At 37.1% G+C, this 19,400-nt stretch overlaps 2 protein-coding genes across 2 annotated transcripts; both read left to right on the top strand.

The window, feature by feature from the left end:
• Window positions 1-7,543: 7,543 nt before the first annotated feature.
• On the top strand, window positions 7,544-11,065 carry LOC121909479 (pyrin-like). The gene is made up of 3 exons (XM_042430033.1): window positions 7,544-7,679; window positions 10,380-10,653; window positions 10,760-11,065. Exons 2-3 carry the CDS (start codon window positions 10,389-10,391, stop codon window positions 10,921-10,923), a joined length of 429 nt encoding a protein of 142 aa, XP_042285967.1. The 5' UTR covers window positions 7,544-7,679; window positions 10,380-10,388; the 3' UTR covers window positions 10,924-11,065.
• A 3,815-nt stretch (window positions 11,066-14,880) lies between these two features.
• Window positions 14,881-19,289, top strand: LOC121909487 (caspase b-like). Its single transcript, XM_042430046.1, has 3 exons — window positions 14,881-15,028; window positions 17,893-18,166; window positions 18,275-19,289. The coding sequence occupies exons 2-3, from the start codon at window positions 17,902-17,904 to the stop codon at window positions 18,433-18,435; spliced, it is 426 nt and encodes a 141-aa protein (XP_042285980.1). The 5' UTR covers window positions 14,881-15,028; window positions 17,893-17,901; the 3' UTR covers window positions 18,436-19,289.
• Window positions 19,290-19,400: the final 111 nt, after the last annotated feature.

Raw genomic sequence — 19,400 nt, 5'->3', positions numbered from 1 at the left:
TTGTGGTGTTTGTGGTCGCTTAGCATCTTGCATCATTTGTTTCATTTTGTAGACGGTCACTTAGGTTGTCAACAGGGAGTGAAAGTAACTTGTAACGTGTGTTATTGCAAATGGATGGAAGGAAAGCATGTAAGCACATGCAAATACATGACCTTGCATGTCAGTTTTAATCAATTTTAGATTTTGCATCAAACTAATGAATAGTTCCTCGCATGAATCCCCAAACTGTTACTGAAACAGTTTTCTGTGTTTGCCTTTGTTAAAACACACAGATCCTTTAAAACCAGTGAGGAAAAACTTACCTTAAAATCTGTTAATATGCAGACTTCCAAAATAGAAGAAAGCAAGATGGACATTTACAAATGGAAGCTTTTACTGAATGTTATCAACTTTAATAGGGGGCACAGGCTGAGTGGGTTGGCGTCTTCCCCGATAAAATTTTATTTATTTATTTATTTATTTTGTTCATTCATTTATTTTGGGTGTTTTGTTCCTTCATGGATAACTTTTTTGTAAGACAAAGAAACAAACTTCACTAGTTTTTCTCCACTTGAACATCAACATATCCTCCTCATTTGTTTGCTGCTGCTTCCTGTAACTGCCTGAAAACCGATTGGAACCGAAAGTTTGTGCCATTATCTGTGCGTTAGCTCATGTAACTGGTATCTGCAGGCTGTCGGTGACACGGTAAGTTCCTTTGGATTATATCTAATGTTCATTAAAAACCCGTTTGGGCACGTTGGTTCTGCTGCATTGGTGTCACACTTGTTGGTTAAATTACAAATGTCAAGTTTCAGAAGTGTGGCGACATTGAGCGTGGCGGTGTTTCCAGGGTGAAAGAGAAGTCCCCGTTTGTTAATTTGTCTCTAAACCTGTAAACAGATGTTAATAAAGTGTGGAAGTTTAGACCATGGACCAAACGTGGATCCAGATCAAGATGTGAATCCATTCGTGTTTTAAAGGATTTCTGTAATAGCTTATAAACTGTAATTACTTGCTTTATTGATTTTGATAAACAGTTTACTAAAGCTTCATAAATGAATCATGAGTAGAAAGTAGGTCATTATGATTTGGATTGCCAGGTTGTGGAACACCATCCTCCCACAAGGTGCTTACTTTGTCTTTTAGCTCTTTAATTCATCATGAAGTCTGACCACATCTGGACCAGAATCCTTTCTCATTTCATTAACAGTTTACTAACATTTACATCTACAGACTTCATTAGGCCTGTAACCAACACATATTTTCATCATCGATTAATATGACGATTTGTTTGATCTAGCCTATAAAACGCCAGAAATAGCCCAAGGTGATGCCATCAAATTGCTTGTTTTGACAATTAATGCTACATTGAGGAAATGTTCCCACTGACTAGGCTGATAATCTCGTGACAACACCGGTGTTACCGGTTACACCGGACATTTTACAATAGGGCCTATGAGATATTCATCAGTGACGCTCATACGTAGAGCGCTTACTTTGATCTTTAATATTAGATTTTTAGTTTAGATCTTCCCTTTATTTAAGAGTTAGTGACAGCGGGCTTTAGGCTGCTGCCAACGGGTCGTCGAGCCAGAGGATGACCGCCGCTTAGAACCAGAACCGGAGCGATTCGCCCGCCATCCGGAGAGAGACACACCGAGAGCAGGCTGAGCGGGCAAAAAGCGGGAGAGTTCATGCCGAAAACAAGCACCGAGACCCGGGGAGACATGAGAGCAGCTGCCCGCCAACAACTTGTCACGTTATTTTTGTTTACAGCAGCAGGACGGAGAACAGACGTCTCACTCTGCTACTTTTTGCTGCGATTCTGCTGCCGCTGCAGACGCTCCCGCAGCCGACAATGTCAGGTTATAATTGTAGCGTCCGTCGTCCGACTAAGTATTGATAAAAGCGAAACTATGGTATGGTTGGTGGGCAAGTAATGTAATCGGTGTATGTCCCAACACCGTGTAACACCAGTAACATCGACCAACGCGGCAAGACTAGCGACTAACTCTCCAAAATCCAAATATATATTTAATTTACTATCACACAAGACCAAGAAAGCAGCATATCCTCACAAATTACAAGCTGCAACTAGGGATTGTTTTTCATTTTTGTTTGAAAAATGTATCAAAGTTGCCAATTATTCTTCTATCATCTAATGAATTAATTGACTAATCGTTGATGGATTAAGAACCCTTTATTTATGACGAATTATACATCTAGATCTGTAAATGACCTACTAATGTTTGCTTATTATAGAAGTAATAGAGAAACCTGGTACCCTTATTAATGACTTTAGCTTCTAACACTTACAACTCCTGACTTAATGACTTATTTTACCGTGATAAACTCACAAACTTTTATTAATGATTTACTAACATTTATAGATTTGATGTCTCATTCAAAGGTGTGTAACTTATGACTCATGCAGTCCTTTTCCAGAACTTAAGTAGTTGAAGAGTCAATTGGGGAAGGAAGGGCGTTCCTGGTTAATTTAACAGTTAGCTAAAAAAGATTAAGCAACGTTGAAGGAGGATTTCCCACAACCCCAAAGTTGTCCTTATTAAACTGATCTGTAAAACGTTAGAAAATGATTCATTAAACATTAATACAGCCAATATTTACAACTTATAACCCCTTTACAAAAGGTGACTCATGAGAAAGTGTCACTGCACTTCATAACATTGTGAAACGGGACATTCTTCATCATTTGTGTGATTTTTTCATGATTTACAGTATAATAAATCCTGCAAATGTACCCTATGATCAGTAATTTAATGCAGAACCAGATTAAGATGCAGACTGAAAAAAATCTTTACATAATTCATTTTAATTTGTTTGTTTTTATATGTATATGTATGTTTATTGCCAACATTTAAAGAGCAAAATATATTTTTTAGAGCTGTAACAATTTGTCAAAAAGGTCCAAAAATGTTTTGGTTTCAGGTTCTCAAATTTGAGAATGTGCTGCTTTTCAGAATATTCAATATCTTTGATATTTGATATGAAGACATTTGATGACATCATTGTCATGGACATTTTTCTCTGTTTGATGTTTTATATACCAAACCAATTAATTAATTAATCAAAAGAATAATCGGAATATTCATCAACAATGAAAATAATCATAAGTCACTGTTTGTTATTATAACACCAGTCATGAATGTCAGTGTTTGCTGAGGATTAGATGGTTTTCTTTCTAATGTGTCAAAATTTCAACTTTTTCTGTCATGTGTGTTTGTTGCCAGCGAGCACAGACACAAAGTGGTTTGACATTTTGGGGAATGATTTGCTTTGCTGCCCAGAGTTAGATGAGAAGATCAATAAGACTCATATATTTGTCCATTCAGTATAACTACGGTTAGCAGACGGTTAGCTTAGCTTAGCATAAAACCTAGTGCTAGCCTGCTCTGGCCAAATGTAACAAAAACAGTCAAAGTCAAACTCACTAATTAACAAGTTATATCTTGTTTGTTTAATTTGTACAATGATTGAGGTGTAAAAATGTCAAGTGGTGGTTGTACAGAAGGTTATGTGCCAGACTACGTCTTTAGCAGGCGTGGTGACTTCCTGGTGTCTCTGCTGGTTGAATGCCAACCTCACTGTGATGACAAGACTCCAGGAAGTCACTGCTCCTGGCCAAGAAACAGACAAGCACATATCCCCCTGTAAAACACAGAAACACAGTATGGACAGATACAGGAGTGGTATCGATTTTCTCATTAAACTCTCTGCAACAATGCAAATAAGTGTATTTCCCAAAATGTCAAACCAATCCTTTAACATTGAAAGCTCATCTGAAAACTGAAAACTAATTCCCCCTCTTTTGTCTCTTCAGTGAGCAGAAATGCCGGTTCCACAGTTGCTTCTTGACGCTCTGGATGAGCTGCGTGATGATGCTTTCAAAAGATTTATGTTTAACTTATCGATGAACGTTGAAAAACCAATTCCTAAGTCCCATATAGACAAAAAGTCCCGGTCGGACACTGTGATTGAAATGATAGAGCTCTACAAAGAAGAGATGGCTGTGAACATCACTGTTAAGATCCTGGAGAATATACATAACAACAACACCGCGGAGAAGTTATCGAGAGCATACGCAGGTGCAGTAGATGGTGACTTTGTTAAATTCACTGATGAATCAAAGTTACATCTTTGTTTTCACATGTCTCTAACTGTTTAACTGTATCTGTGTTTTTTTTCAACTACAGAGGAAAGAGCAGCTACATCCTCCACCTCCTCCTCTGCTTTGGCACCTCCTGCTGCTCCTGCTGTTTCTGTTCCTCCTGTTGCTCCTGCTGCTCCTGCTGCTCCTGCTCCTCCTGCTGATATAACTGCTGACAATGGAAGTGAGCTCTTTGCCCCGATGGTCTCCGATGGCACCCCTGGATCATGGAATATAGACCTCAAATAATAAACTCATGAAACAAACAAACCAAACCAGGAAGACTAGAAGGGAATACACCATGAGGTTGTGGTTCAGAGTGAAATATCTCAATTATCAGATGGATTAATTTGTCATGAAATTTACAGCAGATAATTAAAGACCTAAAAAGACACATTATAATGATTTGGTGATCCTCTGACTTTTCCACTAGCGCCACCATCAGTTTGACTGTTTAGTTCTTGATTGAATATATCCTCAGAGGATGAATTGCACTAACATTGATCTCCTGACTTCTCATAATCTGGTTAAAATTACATTTTGTCTTACTAATTAGCAAATGTTAGCATGAACATGCTAAACCAACAGGTTAACACAGTAAACTTTCAATAAGTCCTCCAAGTGAAACAAGGCCAAGTAGCTCATTTGACCAAGTGACTCCAGAATGACATATAGGAGCGTTTTCTAATCTGGCGCCCCTATCTGCAGTAATCGTCAAAGATCATGGTTTGTGTTAAAATGATCACTTTGTTAATGTTAGAGAAATATGTGGGTTAAAGTTTATACTTCCTTAAAGTTAGGCGACTCTCCTCGTCATGGCTACAATAATAACTACAGGGTTAAGGTTAGGGGATGATTGTAGTTTTTTTGGAAATGTCACATTTTTATGTTTGCTAATTATGTCCATGTATAACAACTTCTTGATCACTATGATCTTTCACATTTCATCTTCTTCTTGTCTGAACAACCATTCACATCTGACCTTGTTTTTAAAGTCTTAAAGAATAAGTTTAATGTTGACCATGACCATTATAATGATATGACATCAGGTGTGGCAGAATATAAATTTCCTTTTACAGCTGTCATTATAATATTTACAGTAAGATCATGTCCTCTCTGAGCACCTTTTAATGGGAAATTTTGAAACAATTTGATATTTTTGATTGATTTGATATAATAAAAATCTTAAGCATTATAACTCTACAGTAGTAATAGTATTCTTTATGTGTGTTTTGAACGTATGATCTGTTTATCATTCCTTTGTCTGTCTTCAGTGTCTTTTGCATTTTGACTTGTCATGGTAGGAAAAGTACAGATGTTACTAATAACATTAACGATAGTTCAGGTCTGCCATCATTGATATTATTATTTATTATCGTGACACGTCAATATGTTCTCTGTGAAAAGGGCCTGTTCATTATCTATAATTAACACCAGTTTGTCACTGCCCAGAAAAGTGTCGATAGTGGGACTCAAACAGATTTTACTTTCAAGCTCTTTTCATAGTTGCAACATGTCAATATAGTGCTTTGTCATCTCTACAAAACAATGAGACTGCACTGAAAAATACAGGGGAGGGAGAAGATGCCCCTGGATCATTTTGCCCCAAACCATTAGGGGTCATGTGCACAGGAAGGGGGGTGTTGAAGGTGCTGTAGCATCCCGTGTTTTCATAGGGTGGTTTAAATTTTGAACAGCATATGACAAGGTGCCTGTGAGAAAATATATGAAAAAAAGATGGTTAAAATGTGTGAATTTAATGAATTCCACATCAGGTCAAAGTGTAAGGGTCGGGGTCAGTTAACAGAGATTTTACAGTAATACAGTAGCTAAACAGTTGATTTTTTTGGGGGACTGCAACCACAAACACGGGAACTTCTGAGAGAGATTGAAATATTTATGGAGCTTTTTCTGTGCCTGCCTGCGTCTGTCGCCTCCTCCGAGAAGTCATTCTCCACATTTAACAGAGCAATATGATGCAAAACAGACTGACACCTTTATTTTTTTTTTTACAGTTGCTGTATGTCCATCATGATATTATGAACAGGTTTGCCATCAAGTCTTTGATGAAAACCTTCGTAGAGAGCACAGCAAAACACAAGATCACCTCTGGCACCTTCAATTAAAGGTAGTCCATAATTTTGATATAGTTTATTATTGATGTATTGTTATTATTGTGGACTACGAATGATTTTTGTATTTAATTGTGGGTGGTAGCAATCCATAACAAATTTCAAATATCCATAAATAATAGGTGAATGGGCCTTGTAGTTGTTTAGTGAGTAACTATTAGTACAAATAATATGAAAAATGGAACTGAACTTGATTAACTGGGGAAGAAAATTGATGAGGAACATAACAGGGATGTATGTACAGCATATGTGCCTATGAGCAACCATGCTGATAAATAGGGGATGCTGATATTTAAAGGAGCAGTGTGTAAGATTTAGTGGCATCTAGCAGAACAGACTTGGGAGAAATGGAATATAATATTCATAAGTATGTTTTAATTAGTATATTATCACCTGAAAATAAGCATTGTTGTGTTTTCGTTACCTTAGAATGAGCCCTTTATATCTACATAGGGAGCCAATCCTCTTCCATAGAGCCCGCCATGTTGCACCGCTGTGTTTCTACAGTAGCCCAGAACAGACAAACCAAACACTGGCTCTAGAGAGGGTCTTTCATGTTTTTCACTGCCACCGTAAGTTCTCCTACACACTTGGAAGGGGAGGGGCATTCAGTTGGTTGCAATCTGCAACTTCACCACTAGATGCCACTAAATCTAACACACTGGTCCTTTAATATTAAATTGTGGTGTTTGTGGTCACTTATTTGTTTCATTTTGTTGACGGTCACTTAGGTTGTCAACAGGGAGTGAAAGTAACATGTAACGTGTGTTATTGCAAATGGATGGAAGGAGAGCATGTAAGCACGTGCACATACATGACATTGTATGTGCATGTCAATTTCAATCAATTTTATATTTTGCATCAAACTAATGAATAGTTCCTCGCATGAATTTCCTAACTGGATACTGAAACAGTTTTCTGTGTTTACCTTTGTGAAAACACACAGATCCTTTAAGACCAGTGAGGAAAAATTAGATCAACTTACCTTAAAATCTGTTAATGTGCAGACTTCCAAAACAAAAGAAAGCAAGATGGACATTTACAAATGGAAGCTTTTACTAAATATTGTCAACGTTACTGGTGGGCACAGTATGAGTGGGTGGGCGTCTTCCCCAATAGCATGGTATTTATTCATTCATTCATACATTCATTCATTCATTCATTTAGGGTGTTTTGTTCTTTCATAGGTAACTTTTTTGTAAGACAAAGGAACAAACGTCACTCTGACTCTAGTTTCTTTCCACTTGAACATTAACTCATGTCTCGTCTGTCTGCTGCTGCTGCGCTCTGAACTTACGCAAAACTTCCTGTAACTTGCTGAAAACGAAACTAGAAAGTTTCGCCCCTTTCTGTGCATTATCGTATGTAACTGGTGTCCGTGGGCTGTTGTTGACACGGTAAGTTCTTTTTAATTATATCTAACGCTCATTAAAACGCAGTTTTTGGCACGTTGGTTCTGCGATGGTGCAGCCATCCTGGTGCAACACTTATTGGTCAAATTACAAATGTAAAGTTACAGAAATGTGTTTACATCGAACTGGGCGGCGCCTGGTCGTGTTGTCGAGGCCTGTTAGTAGTGGTTGTTTTCAGATGTATATCACTGTATTCATATATCGTGTGAAAAGTGTTTTTACGCACAGCGCGCCGTCACACACATCTGGCATTTTGAAAAGTTTACTGGTGATCGATGCGCTCCTGGATTTTTAACTTTTGTGCCTTCGTGCAGTAAACCTACCGAGCGAATCCTGTAGGCTATGTATTTATTTCAATCAGTGTTCATTTCTTAATTAAACTGTTTACGGAGTGAAAATGAAATTATTTCGGTCTCGTTTGTTAATTTGTCTGTCTGTTAGTTGGCAGAATATCTCCAAACATGTAAACAGATGTTAATAAAATGTGGAAGTTTAGACCATGGACCAAACGTGGATCCAGATCCAGATGTGAATCCATTCGTGTTTTGAAGGATTTCTGTAATAGCTTAGAAACTGTAGTCATTCGCTTTATTAATTTTAATAAACAATTGACTAAAGCTTTAAAAATGAATCATGAGTAAACAAAAAGTAGGTCAATATGATCTGGGTTGCCAGGTTCATCATGAAGTCAGCTGTAATGAGCTGTTTGACCACATCTTGACCAGAATCTTTTTTGTTTCATAACAGTTTATTAACATTCACAGCTACAGACTTGATTAGGGCTGTAACTAGCAGTTATTTTCATTATCGATTAATATGATGATTTGTTTTATCTATAAAATGTCAGACAATAGCCGCAGTTTCCTACAGCCCAGAGTGATGCTATCAAAATGCTTGTTTTGGCTGACTAACACTCTAAAAGCCAAATATATTTAATTTACTCTCACATAAGACCAAGAAAACCAGAAAATCCTCACAAATGACAGACTGGAACTGGGGAATGTTTTTCACTTTTGCTTGAAAAATGCATCAAAGTTGCCAATTATTCTTCTAGTGAATCAATTGACTAATCGTTGATGGATTAAGACCCTTTATTTATGATGAATTATACATTTAGATCTGTAGATAACCTACTATGTTTGCTTATTATAACAGTAATAGAGAGAAACCTGGTACCCTTATTAATGACTTTAATAACACGTATAACTCCAGACTTTATGACTTATTTTATCATGATAAACTCACTATATATGACTCATGCAGCCCTTTTCCAGAACTTAAGTGGTTGAAGAGTCAGTTGGAGAAGGAGGGGTGTCCCTGGTTAATTCAACAGTCTAAAAAAGATCAGTGTTATGCTGAAGGAGGATTTTCCACAACCTGGCAACCCCAAAGTTGGCCTTATTAAACTGATCTGTAAAACATTAGTAAATGATTCATTAAACATGAATAAAGCCATTATTTGCAACATATAAATCCTTTACAAAAGGTGACTTATGAAAGTGTCACTACATTTCTTAACGTTGTGAAACGGGACATTTTTCATCATTTTTGTGATTTTTTTCATGATTTACAGAATAAATCTGGCACATGTACCCTGTGATCACTAATTTAATGCCGAGCCAGATTAAGATGCAGACTGAAAAAAATCTTAACATGATTTATTTTAATTTGTTTGTTTTTATATTTACATGTGTGTTTATTACCAACATTTAAAGAGCGAAATATTTTTTAGAGCTGCAACAATTAGTCAAAAAAGTAAGCTCCAAAAATGTTTTGGTTTCATATTCTCAAATTTGAGAATGTGCTGCTTTTCCTTGTCTTAATTACAGAAAATTTAATATCTTTGATATTTGATATTGAGTCATTTGATGATGTCATTGTGGACTCTAGGAAGTTGTGATGGACATTTTTCTCTGTTTGATGTTTTATAGACCAAACCAATTAATTGATTAATCAAAAGAATAACCAGAAGATTAATCAGTAATGAAAATAATCATAAGTCACTGTTTGTTATTATAACACCAGTAATGAATCATAACCTTGACATGGAATCACTGATTTCCATCATACTGTGTTTGCTGAGGATTAGATGGTTTTCTTTCTAGTGTGTCAGAATTTAAACTTTTTCTGTCATGTGTGTTTGTTGTCAGCAAGAAATGACACAAAGTGGTTTGAAATTTTGGGAAATGATTTGCTTTGCTGCCCAGAGTTAGATGACAAGATCCAACTTAGGATAAAACATACTGCTAGCCTGCTCTGGCCAAATGTAACAAAAACAGCCAAAGTCAAACTCACTAATTAACACGTTATATCTTGTTTGTTTAATTTGTACAATAATTTAGGTGTAAAAAATGTCAAGTTGTGGTTGTACAGAAGGTTATGTGCCAGACTACGTCTTTAGCAGGCGTGATGACTTCCTGGTGTCTCTACTGGTTGAATGGCAACCTTACTGTGATGACAAGACTCCAGGAAGTCACTGCTCCTGGCCAAGAAACAGACCAGCACATATCCCCCTGTAAAACACAGAAACACAGTATGGACAGATACAGGAGTGGTATCGATTTTCTCATTAAACTTTCTGCAACGAAGCAAATGAGCCTATTTCCCAAAATGTCAAACCAATCCCTTAACATTGAAAGCTCGTCTGAAAACTGAAAACTAATTTCCCCTCTTTTAACTCCTCAGTGAGCGGAAATGCCGGTTCCACAGCTGCTCCTTGACACTCTGGAAGACCTGCGTGATAGTGATTTTAAAACGTTTAATTGGTACCTTAAGACTGATGTCTTGGACGGCTGCAAACGAATTCCTAGGTCCCACCTAGAGAATCCATCCCGGACGGACACTGTGGATAAAATGATAGAGCACTACGGTGAAGAGATGGCTGTGAACATCACTGTTAAGATCCTGGAGAGTATAGGAAACAAAAACGCCTCAGAGAAGTTAAGGAAAGCATACGCAGGTGCAGTACATGGTGACTTTGTTAAATTCACTGATGAATCAAAGTTACATCTTTGTTTTCAGGTGTCTCTACTGTTTAACTGTATCTGTATTTTTTTCAACTGCAGAGGGAACAGCAGCTACATCCTCCACCTCCTCCTCTGCTTTGGCACCTCCTGTTGCTGCTCCTGCTGCTCCTGCTGCAATGTCTGCTCATGATGGAAGTGTGATCATCGCCCCGACGATCATCGGTGGCACCTCTGGAACCTGGAATATAAATGTCAAAAAATAAACTCATGAAACAAACAAACCAAACCAGGAAGACTAGAAGGGAATACACCATGAGGTTGTGGTTCAGAGTGAAATATCTCAATTATCAGATGGATTAATTTGTCATGAAATTTACAGCAGATAATTAAAGACCCAAAAAGACACATTATAGTGAGTTGGTGATCCTCTGACTTTTCCACTTGTGCCACCATCAGTTTGACTGTTTAGTTCTTAATTGAATATGTCCTCAGAGGATGAATTGCACTAACATTGATCCCCTGACTTCTGATAATCTGGTTAAAATTAAATTTTGTCGCGCTAATTAGCAAATGTTAGCATGATAACATGTTAAACCAACAAGGTGAATATGGTAAACATTCAACAAGTCCTCCAAATTAAACGACCAAATACATCTTTTGACCATGTGACTCCAGAACAACATATAGGAGCATTTTCTAATCTGGCGCCCCTATCGGCAGCAGTCAGCAGGACATCATTTGTTTGTGTTTTCCAAAACCGTTACACATCACTGTTAAAAAATAATTATGTTTTATGATGTGACAACGCTGTGATTACGGTCGGGTTAGGCTTAGGCGCAAAGACCACTTGGTTAGGTTTAGGTAAAGATCATGGTTTGGGTTCAAATGATCACTTTGTTAAGGTTAGAGAAACATGTGGGTTTAAGTTATTTAGTTATTTAGTTATTTATCGTCGTCATGGCTACAATAATAACCACGGGGTTAAGGTGACGGGACAATCATAGTTACGTTTTTTTGGAAATGTGACACTTTTACTGTTTGCTAAATGTATCCAGGTAAAACAACTTTTTGATCACTGTGATCTTTCACATCATATATTCTTGTTGTCTTGACAACCATCCACATCTGGCCCTGTTTTTAAAGTCTTAAAGAATAAATTTAATGATGACCATGACCATTATAATGATATGACATCAAGTATGGCAGAATATAAATTTCCTTTCACAGCTGTCATCATAATATTTACAGTAACATCATGTCCCCTCTCAGAACATTTTAATGGGAATTTCACTACAAGTTTGCTACAAAATATCAAAACAAGCATTGTAACTATTTCAACAGTAGATATCTGGTTTCAAAATCGGGGTTTGATATGAAAATCTTAAGCATTATAACTCTAAAGTAGTAATAATGTTCTGTATGTGTGTTTTGAACATATGATGTGTTTATCATTCCTTTGTCTTTCCTCAGTGTCTTTTGCATTTTGACTTGTCAAAGTAGGAAAAGCACAGATGTTACTAATAACATTAACGATGGCTCAGGTCTGCCATCATTGATATTATTATTTACACCTGTGATTTTCCTATTGTGACACATCAACATGTCCTCTGTGAAAAGGGACTGTCCATTATCTATAATTAACACCAGTTTGTCACTGCCCAGAAAAGTGTTGATACTGGGATTTAAACAAACTTTTACTTTCAACATGTCAGTATGGTGCTTTGTCATCTCTACCTCACATCAGCAGGTGAGGCTGGAGCCACATCTGAGCAGCAAAACCTCAGGGGCTGATCTGATGGATTGTCATGAAATTTCAAACAGATATTCAAAGTCCTCAGAGAAAACATTATGATGATTTGGTTACTTTGGTTACTTTTCCTCTATCACCACCATGAGGTTGACTGTTTAGTTTTTTTATTAAATATTTTGATAACTATTGGATGGATTGCTGTGAAATTTGTTACACACATTCACGATTCTTAGAGGATGAATTGCACTAACACTGATCTCCTGACTTCTCATCATCTGCTTAAAATGAAAATTTTGTCTCACTAATTAGTAAATGTTAGCATGCTAACATGCTAAACCAACAAGGGGAACGTGGTAAACGTTCAACAAGTCCTCCAAGTTAAACAAGGCCAAGTTCATTTCAATTGTTAATTTTAATGATGTGTAGCTTTAAAGGCCTTAAACAAAGTGAAATAACTAATAGTTTTTGAATTTTGTCAACATTTCTATGATTTAAAGACACGTCTGTGAGTAAATTATTGTAGATTGTAGTTATGTTCTTCACTAATCATATTTTTTATCTGAATGCTAATTGTGTCTTTTATTTAATTTTACACATCAAAACAATGAGACTGCACTGAAAAATACAGGGGAGGGAGAAGATGCCCCCAGAGCATTTTTCCCCAAACCATTAGGGATCATGTGCACAGGAAGGGGGGTGTTGAAGGTGCTGTAGCACCCTGTGTTTTCAAAGGGTGGAACACAATGTGTAAATAGTTGGCTATTTTACCATAAATTATGGGCTACCTGCACATTTGTTTTAAATTTTGAACAGCATATGACAAGGTGCCTGTCAGAAAATATATGAAAAAAAGATGGTTAAAATGTGTGAATTTAATGAATTACACATCAGGTCAAAGTGTAAGGGTCGGGGTCAGTTAACAGAGATTTTACAGTAATACAGTAGCTAAACAGTTGATTTTATTGGGGGACTGCAACCACAAACACAGGAACTTCTGAGAGAGATTGAAATATTTATGGAACTTTGTCTGTGCCTGCCTGCGTCTGTCACCTCCTCCGAGAAGTCATTCTCCACATTTAACGTGGTTAAGGAGCACCATGACGCAAAAAAGACTGACACCCTTATTATTTAACAGTTGCTGCATGTCCATCATGATATTATGAACAGGTTGGACTTCGAGTCTTTGATGAAAACCTTTGTAGAGAGCACAGAAAAACACAAGGTCACCTTTGGCACCTTCAATTAAGGGTAGTCCATAATTCTGGTATAGTTTATTATTGATGTATTATTATTATTGTGGACTATGAATGATCATTGTATTTAATTGTGGGTGATAGTAAACCATAACAACCTTCAAATATCTATAAATAATAGGTGAATGGACCTTGTAGTTGTTTAGTGAGTAACTATTAGTAAAAATAATATGAAAAATGGAACTGAACTTGATTAACTGGGGAAGAAAATTGACAAGGAGCTAGACATAACAGGGATGTATGTACAGCGGATGTGCCTTTAAAGGACCAGATTGTACAATTTAGTGGCATCTAGCAGAACAGACTTGGGAGAAATGGAATATAATATTCATAAGTATGTTTTAATTAGTATATTATCACCTGAAAATAAGCATTGTTGTGTTTTCGTTACCTTAGAATGAGCCCTTTTTATCTACATAGGGAGCCAGTCCTCTTCCACAGAGCCCGCCATGTTGCACCGCTGTGTTTCTACAGTAGCCCAGAACAGACAAACCAAACACTGGCTCTAGAGAGGGTCTTTCATGTTTTTCACTGCCACCGTAAGTTCTCCTACACACTTGGAAGGGAGGGGCATTCAGTTGGTTGCAATCTGCAACTTCACCACTAGATGCCACTAAATCTTACACACTGGTCCTTTAATATTAAATTGTGGTGTTTGTGGTCGCTTAGCATCTTGCATCATTTGTTTCATTTGGTAGACGATCACTTAGGTTGTCAACAGGGAGTGAAAGTAACTTGTAACGTGTGTTATTGCAAATGGATGGAAGGAAAGCGTGTAAGCACATGCACATACATGACATTGTATGTGCATGTTAGTTTTAATCAATTTTATATTTTGCATCAAACTAATGAATAGTTCCTCGCATGAATCCCCAAACTGTTACTGAAACAGTTTTCTGTGTTTGCCTTTGTGAAAACACACAGATCCTTTAAGACCAGTGAGGAAAAATTAGATCAACTTACCTTAAAATCTGTTAATATGCAAAATTCCAAAACAAAAGAAAGCAAGATGGACATTTACAAATGGAAGCTTTTACTAAAGGGTCATCATCTTTACTGGTGGGCACAGGATGAGTGGGTGGGCGTCTTTCCCAATAACATGGTATTTATTCATTCATTCATTCATTCATTCATTCATTTAGGGTGTTTTGTTCTTTCATAGGTAACTTTTTTTGTAAGACAAAGGAGCAAACGTCACTCTGACTCTAGTTTCTCTCCACTTGAACATTAACTCATGTCTCGTCTGTCTGCTGCTGCTGCGCTCTGAACTTACGCAAAACTTCCTGTAACTTGCTGAAAACGAAACTAGATGGTTTTCTGTGCTTTACCATATGTAACTGGTGTCCGTGGGCTGTTGTTGACACGGTAAGTTCTTTTTAATTATATCTAACGCTCATTAAAACGCAGTTTCTGGCACGTTGGTTCTGCGATGGTGCAGCCATCTTGGTGCCACACTTATTGGTCAAAATACAAATGTAAAGTTACAGAAGTGTGTTTACATCGAACCTGGCGGCGCCTGGTCGTGTTGTCGAGGCCTGTTAGTAGTGATTGTTTTCAGATGTACATGAAAAGTGTTTTTACGCACAGCGCGCCGTCACACACATCTGGCATTTTGAAAAGTTGACTGGTGATCGATGCGCTCCTGGATTTTTAACTTTTGTGCCTTCGTGCAGTAAACCTACCGAGAGAATCCTGTAAATATTCATTTAAATCAGTATCCATTTCTTAATGACATTATTTCCGGGGTGAAAGAGACGATTATTTGTTAATTTGTGTGTCTGTTAGTTGGCAGAATATCTCCAAACATGTAAACAGATGTTAACAAAGTGTGGAAGATCAAGATGTGAATCTATCCGGATGACCCTGATGAAGGCCACAAGCCGAAACGCGTCGGTCAATTAATAAAGTTGTTTTTCATACTACAAGTGTTGCTGGAGTTCTCATCTCTCTAGACTTCTTTCCCTTCTCCGTGCACCTTGGAAGTAGGTGAAGTTGTGCCAGGGACCCTCACTCTGCAATCCATCCGTATTTCAAAGGATTTCTGTAATAATTTAGAAACTGTAGTCATTCCCTTTATTAATTTTAATAAACAATTGACTAAAGCTTTAAAAATGAATCATGAGTAAATAGAAAGTAGGTCAATATGATTTGGGTTGCCAGGTTGTAGCTCTTTAATTCATCATGAAGTCAGCTGTAATGAGCTGTTTGACCACATCTGGACCAGTATCCTTTTTCTTTTCATTAACAGTTTATTAACATTCACAGCTACAGACTTGATTAGGGCTAACAGTTATTTTCATTATCGATTAATATAATGATTTGTTTTATCTATAAAATGTCAGAAAATAGCCGCAGTTTCCTACAGCCCAGAGTGATGCTATCAAAATGCTTGTTTTGGCTGACTAACACTCTAAAAGCCAAATATATTTAATTTACTCTCACATAAGACCAAACAAAGCAGCAAATCCTCACAATTGACAAACTAGAACTGGGGAATGTTTTTCATTTTTGCTTGAAAAATGTAACAAAGTTGCCAATTATTCTTCTAGTGAATTAATCGACTGATCGTTGATGGATTAAGAACCCTTTACTCATGACTTATTTACATTTATAACTGTAGATGACCTACTAATGTTTGTTTATTATAGCAGTTATAGAGAGAAACCTGGTACCTTTATTAATGACTTTAATAACACTTATAACTCCAGACTTAATGACTTATTGAACATGATAAACTCACAACCCTTTATTTATGATTTACTAATATTTTATGGCAAACATGATGACATTAAAGCACTAATGTGATGACTAATGTTATGATTTACTAACATTTATAGATTCTCATTAAAAAGTGTGAAACTTATGACTCATGCAGCCCTTTTCCAGAACTTCAGTGGTTGAAGAGTCAATTAGAGAAGGAGGAGCGTTCGTGGTTAATTAAACAGTTACCTAAAAAGATTAAGCAAGTGTTATGCTGAAGGAGGATTTTCCACAACATGGCAACCCCAAAGTTGTTAATTGATCTGTAAAACATCAGTAAATGATTCATTAAACATGAATAAAGCCATTATTTGCAACATATAACCCCTTTACAAAAGATGACTTATGAAAGTGTCACTACATTTCTTAACGTTGTGAAACGGGACATTTTTCATCATTTTTGTGATTTTTTTCATGATTTACAGAATAAATGTGGCACATGTACCCTGTGATCACTAATTTAATGCCGAACCAGATTAAGATGCGGACTGAAAAAAATATTTACATGATTTATGTAAAAATTTTTGTTTTTATATTTACATGTGTATTTGTTGCCAACATTTAAAGAGCGAAATATTTTTTTAGAGCTGCAACAATTAGTCAAAAAGGTCCAAAAATGTTTTGGTTTCAGGTTCTCAATTTTGAGAGTTTGCTACTTTTCCTTATCTTAATTACAGAAAATTTTATATCTTTGGACAAAATAAGACATTTGATGATGTCACTGTGGACTTTACGAATGTGTGATGGACATTTTTCTTTGTTTTGATGTTTTATAGACCAAAAACAATATTCAATTAATCAAAAAATATTTGGAAGATTAATCAGTAATGAAAATAACTCTAATAAACAACTTTTTCTGTCATGTGTGTTTGTTGCCAGTGAGCACAGACACAAAGTGGTTTGACATTTTAGGGAATGATTTGCTTTGCTGCCCAGAGTTAGATGAGAAGATCAATAAGACTCATATATTCGTCCATTCAGTATAACTACTGTTAGCAGACGGTTAGCTTAGCTTAGCATAAAACCTACTGCTAGCCTTCTCTGGCCAAATGTAACAAAAACAGTCAAAGTCAAACTCACTAATTAACAAGTTATATCTTGTTTGTTTAATTTGTACAATGATTGAGGTGTAAAAATGTCAAGTGGTGGTTGTACAGAAGGTTATGTGCCAGACTATGTCTTTAGCAGGCGTGGTGACTTCCTTGTGTCTCTGCTGGTTGAATGGCAACCTCACGATGATGACAAGACTCCAGGAAGTCACTGCTCCTGAACAAGAAACAGACCAGCACATATCCCCCTGTAAAACACAGAAACACAGTATGGACAGATACAGGAGTCATATCAATTTTCTCATTAAACTCTCTGCAACGAAGCAATTGAGCCTATTTCCCAAAATGTCAAACCAATCCCTTAACATTGAAAGCTCGTCTGAAAACTGAAAACTAATTTCCCCTCTTTTATCTCTTCAGTGAGCAGAAATGCAGGTTCCACAGCTGCTCCTTGACACTCTGGAAGACCTGCCTGATAGGGATTTTAAAACGTTTAATTGGTACCTTACGACTGATGTTTTGGACGGCTGCAAACGAATTCCTAAGGCCCGTCTAGAGAAAGCATCCCGGACGGACACTGTGGATGAAATGATACGGGGCTACGGTGAAGAGATGGCTGTGAACATCACTGTTGAGATCTTGAGGAAAATAAACAACAACTACGCCGCAGAGAAGTTAAAGAAAGCATACGCAGGTGCAGTAGATGGTGACTTTGTTAAATTCACGGATGCGTCAAAGTTACATCTTTGTTTTCACGTGTCTCTAACTGTTTAACTGTATCTGTATTTTTTTTCAATTACAGAGAGAAGAGCAGCTACACCCTCCACCTCCTCCTCTGCTTTGGCACCTCCTGCTGCTCCTGCTCCTCCTGCTGCAATGTTTGCTCAGGATGGAAGTGTGATCATCGCCCCGACGATCATGGGTGGCACCTCTAGATCATGGAATATAACCATCAACAAATAAACTCGCGAAACAAACCAAACCAGGAAGACTAGAAGGGAATACACCATGAGGTTGTGGTTCAGAGTGAAATATCTCAATTATCAGATGGATTAATTTGTCATGAAATTTACAGCAGATAATTAAAGACCTAAAAAGACACATTATAGTGATTTGGTGATCCTCTGACTTTTCCACTTGCGCCACCATCAGTTTGACTGTTTAGTCCTTAATTGAATATATCCTCAGAGGATAAATTGCACTAACATTGATCTCCTGACTTCTCATAATCTGGTTAAAATTAAATTTTGTCTTGCTAATTAGCAGTTAGACTAACACAATTTGTAGTTTATCATCATTATTTCTGCTTAGTAGTTGCAAAAATATCTACATTCATACTTAATATTACTTAGTATTCATACTTTCCTAAGCCACCTTTTATTTGCATTCATTCATTGATTAGACCACATTATTTGCACTGACAGTCATATATTGCTGTGGCTCAAACACATAGACTAGGTTACCTTCATTTCTTTGCTCAATAGTTGCTAAGATTGCTACCTTTAATAACTTTCTCGTTTATTTTTGATCTGCTATGGTCTATTGTCTTCGTCAGCCACCATAGTCATGTACATGTGAGTCTGGTTTGTAGGGTCCGCAAGGCCTCAGCTGAACCCTTTCCACTTGCCGGCGCATACATGGATGTATAAAGAGAACTCGATACAGGAACATTGTCATAGCGGTCAAACCATGTAATTACAACGTCACGTGATGCACACTAGCCCAAAAAGGCTTTTTCTCACAGACTTACATTGTGAAAGAGACATCTGTAAATCAGCGGATATATTTTTTTGAGCATCACAACCCCCACGAAGTGACTCAGTATCAGAATTTGATCCATTTGGTCCGATCACATTTCAAAAGCCTAGAAGAGCCACACGATTGAATTGTTTTATCCCCATTCAGGTTAGCCGGAGGGCTAAACCAGA

The sequence above is a fragment of the Thunnus maccoyii genome, chromosome 2 (genome assembly GCF_910596095.1).
Source record: "Thunnus maccoyii chromosome 2, fThuMac1.1, whole genome shotgun sequence".
NCBI lineage: Eukaryota > Metazoa > Chordata > Actinopteri > Scombriformes > Scombridae > Thunnus > Thunnus maccoyii.
The sequence above is the reverse complement of the archived record's forward strand: the minus strand, read 5'-3'. Positions and strand labels throughout refer to the sequence as shown.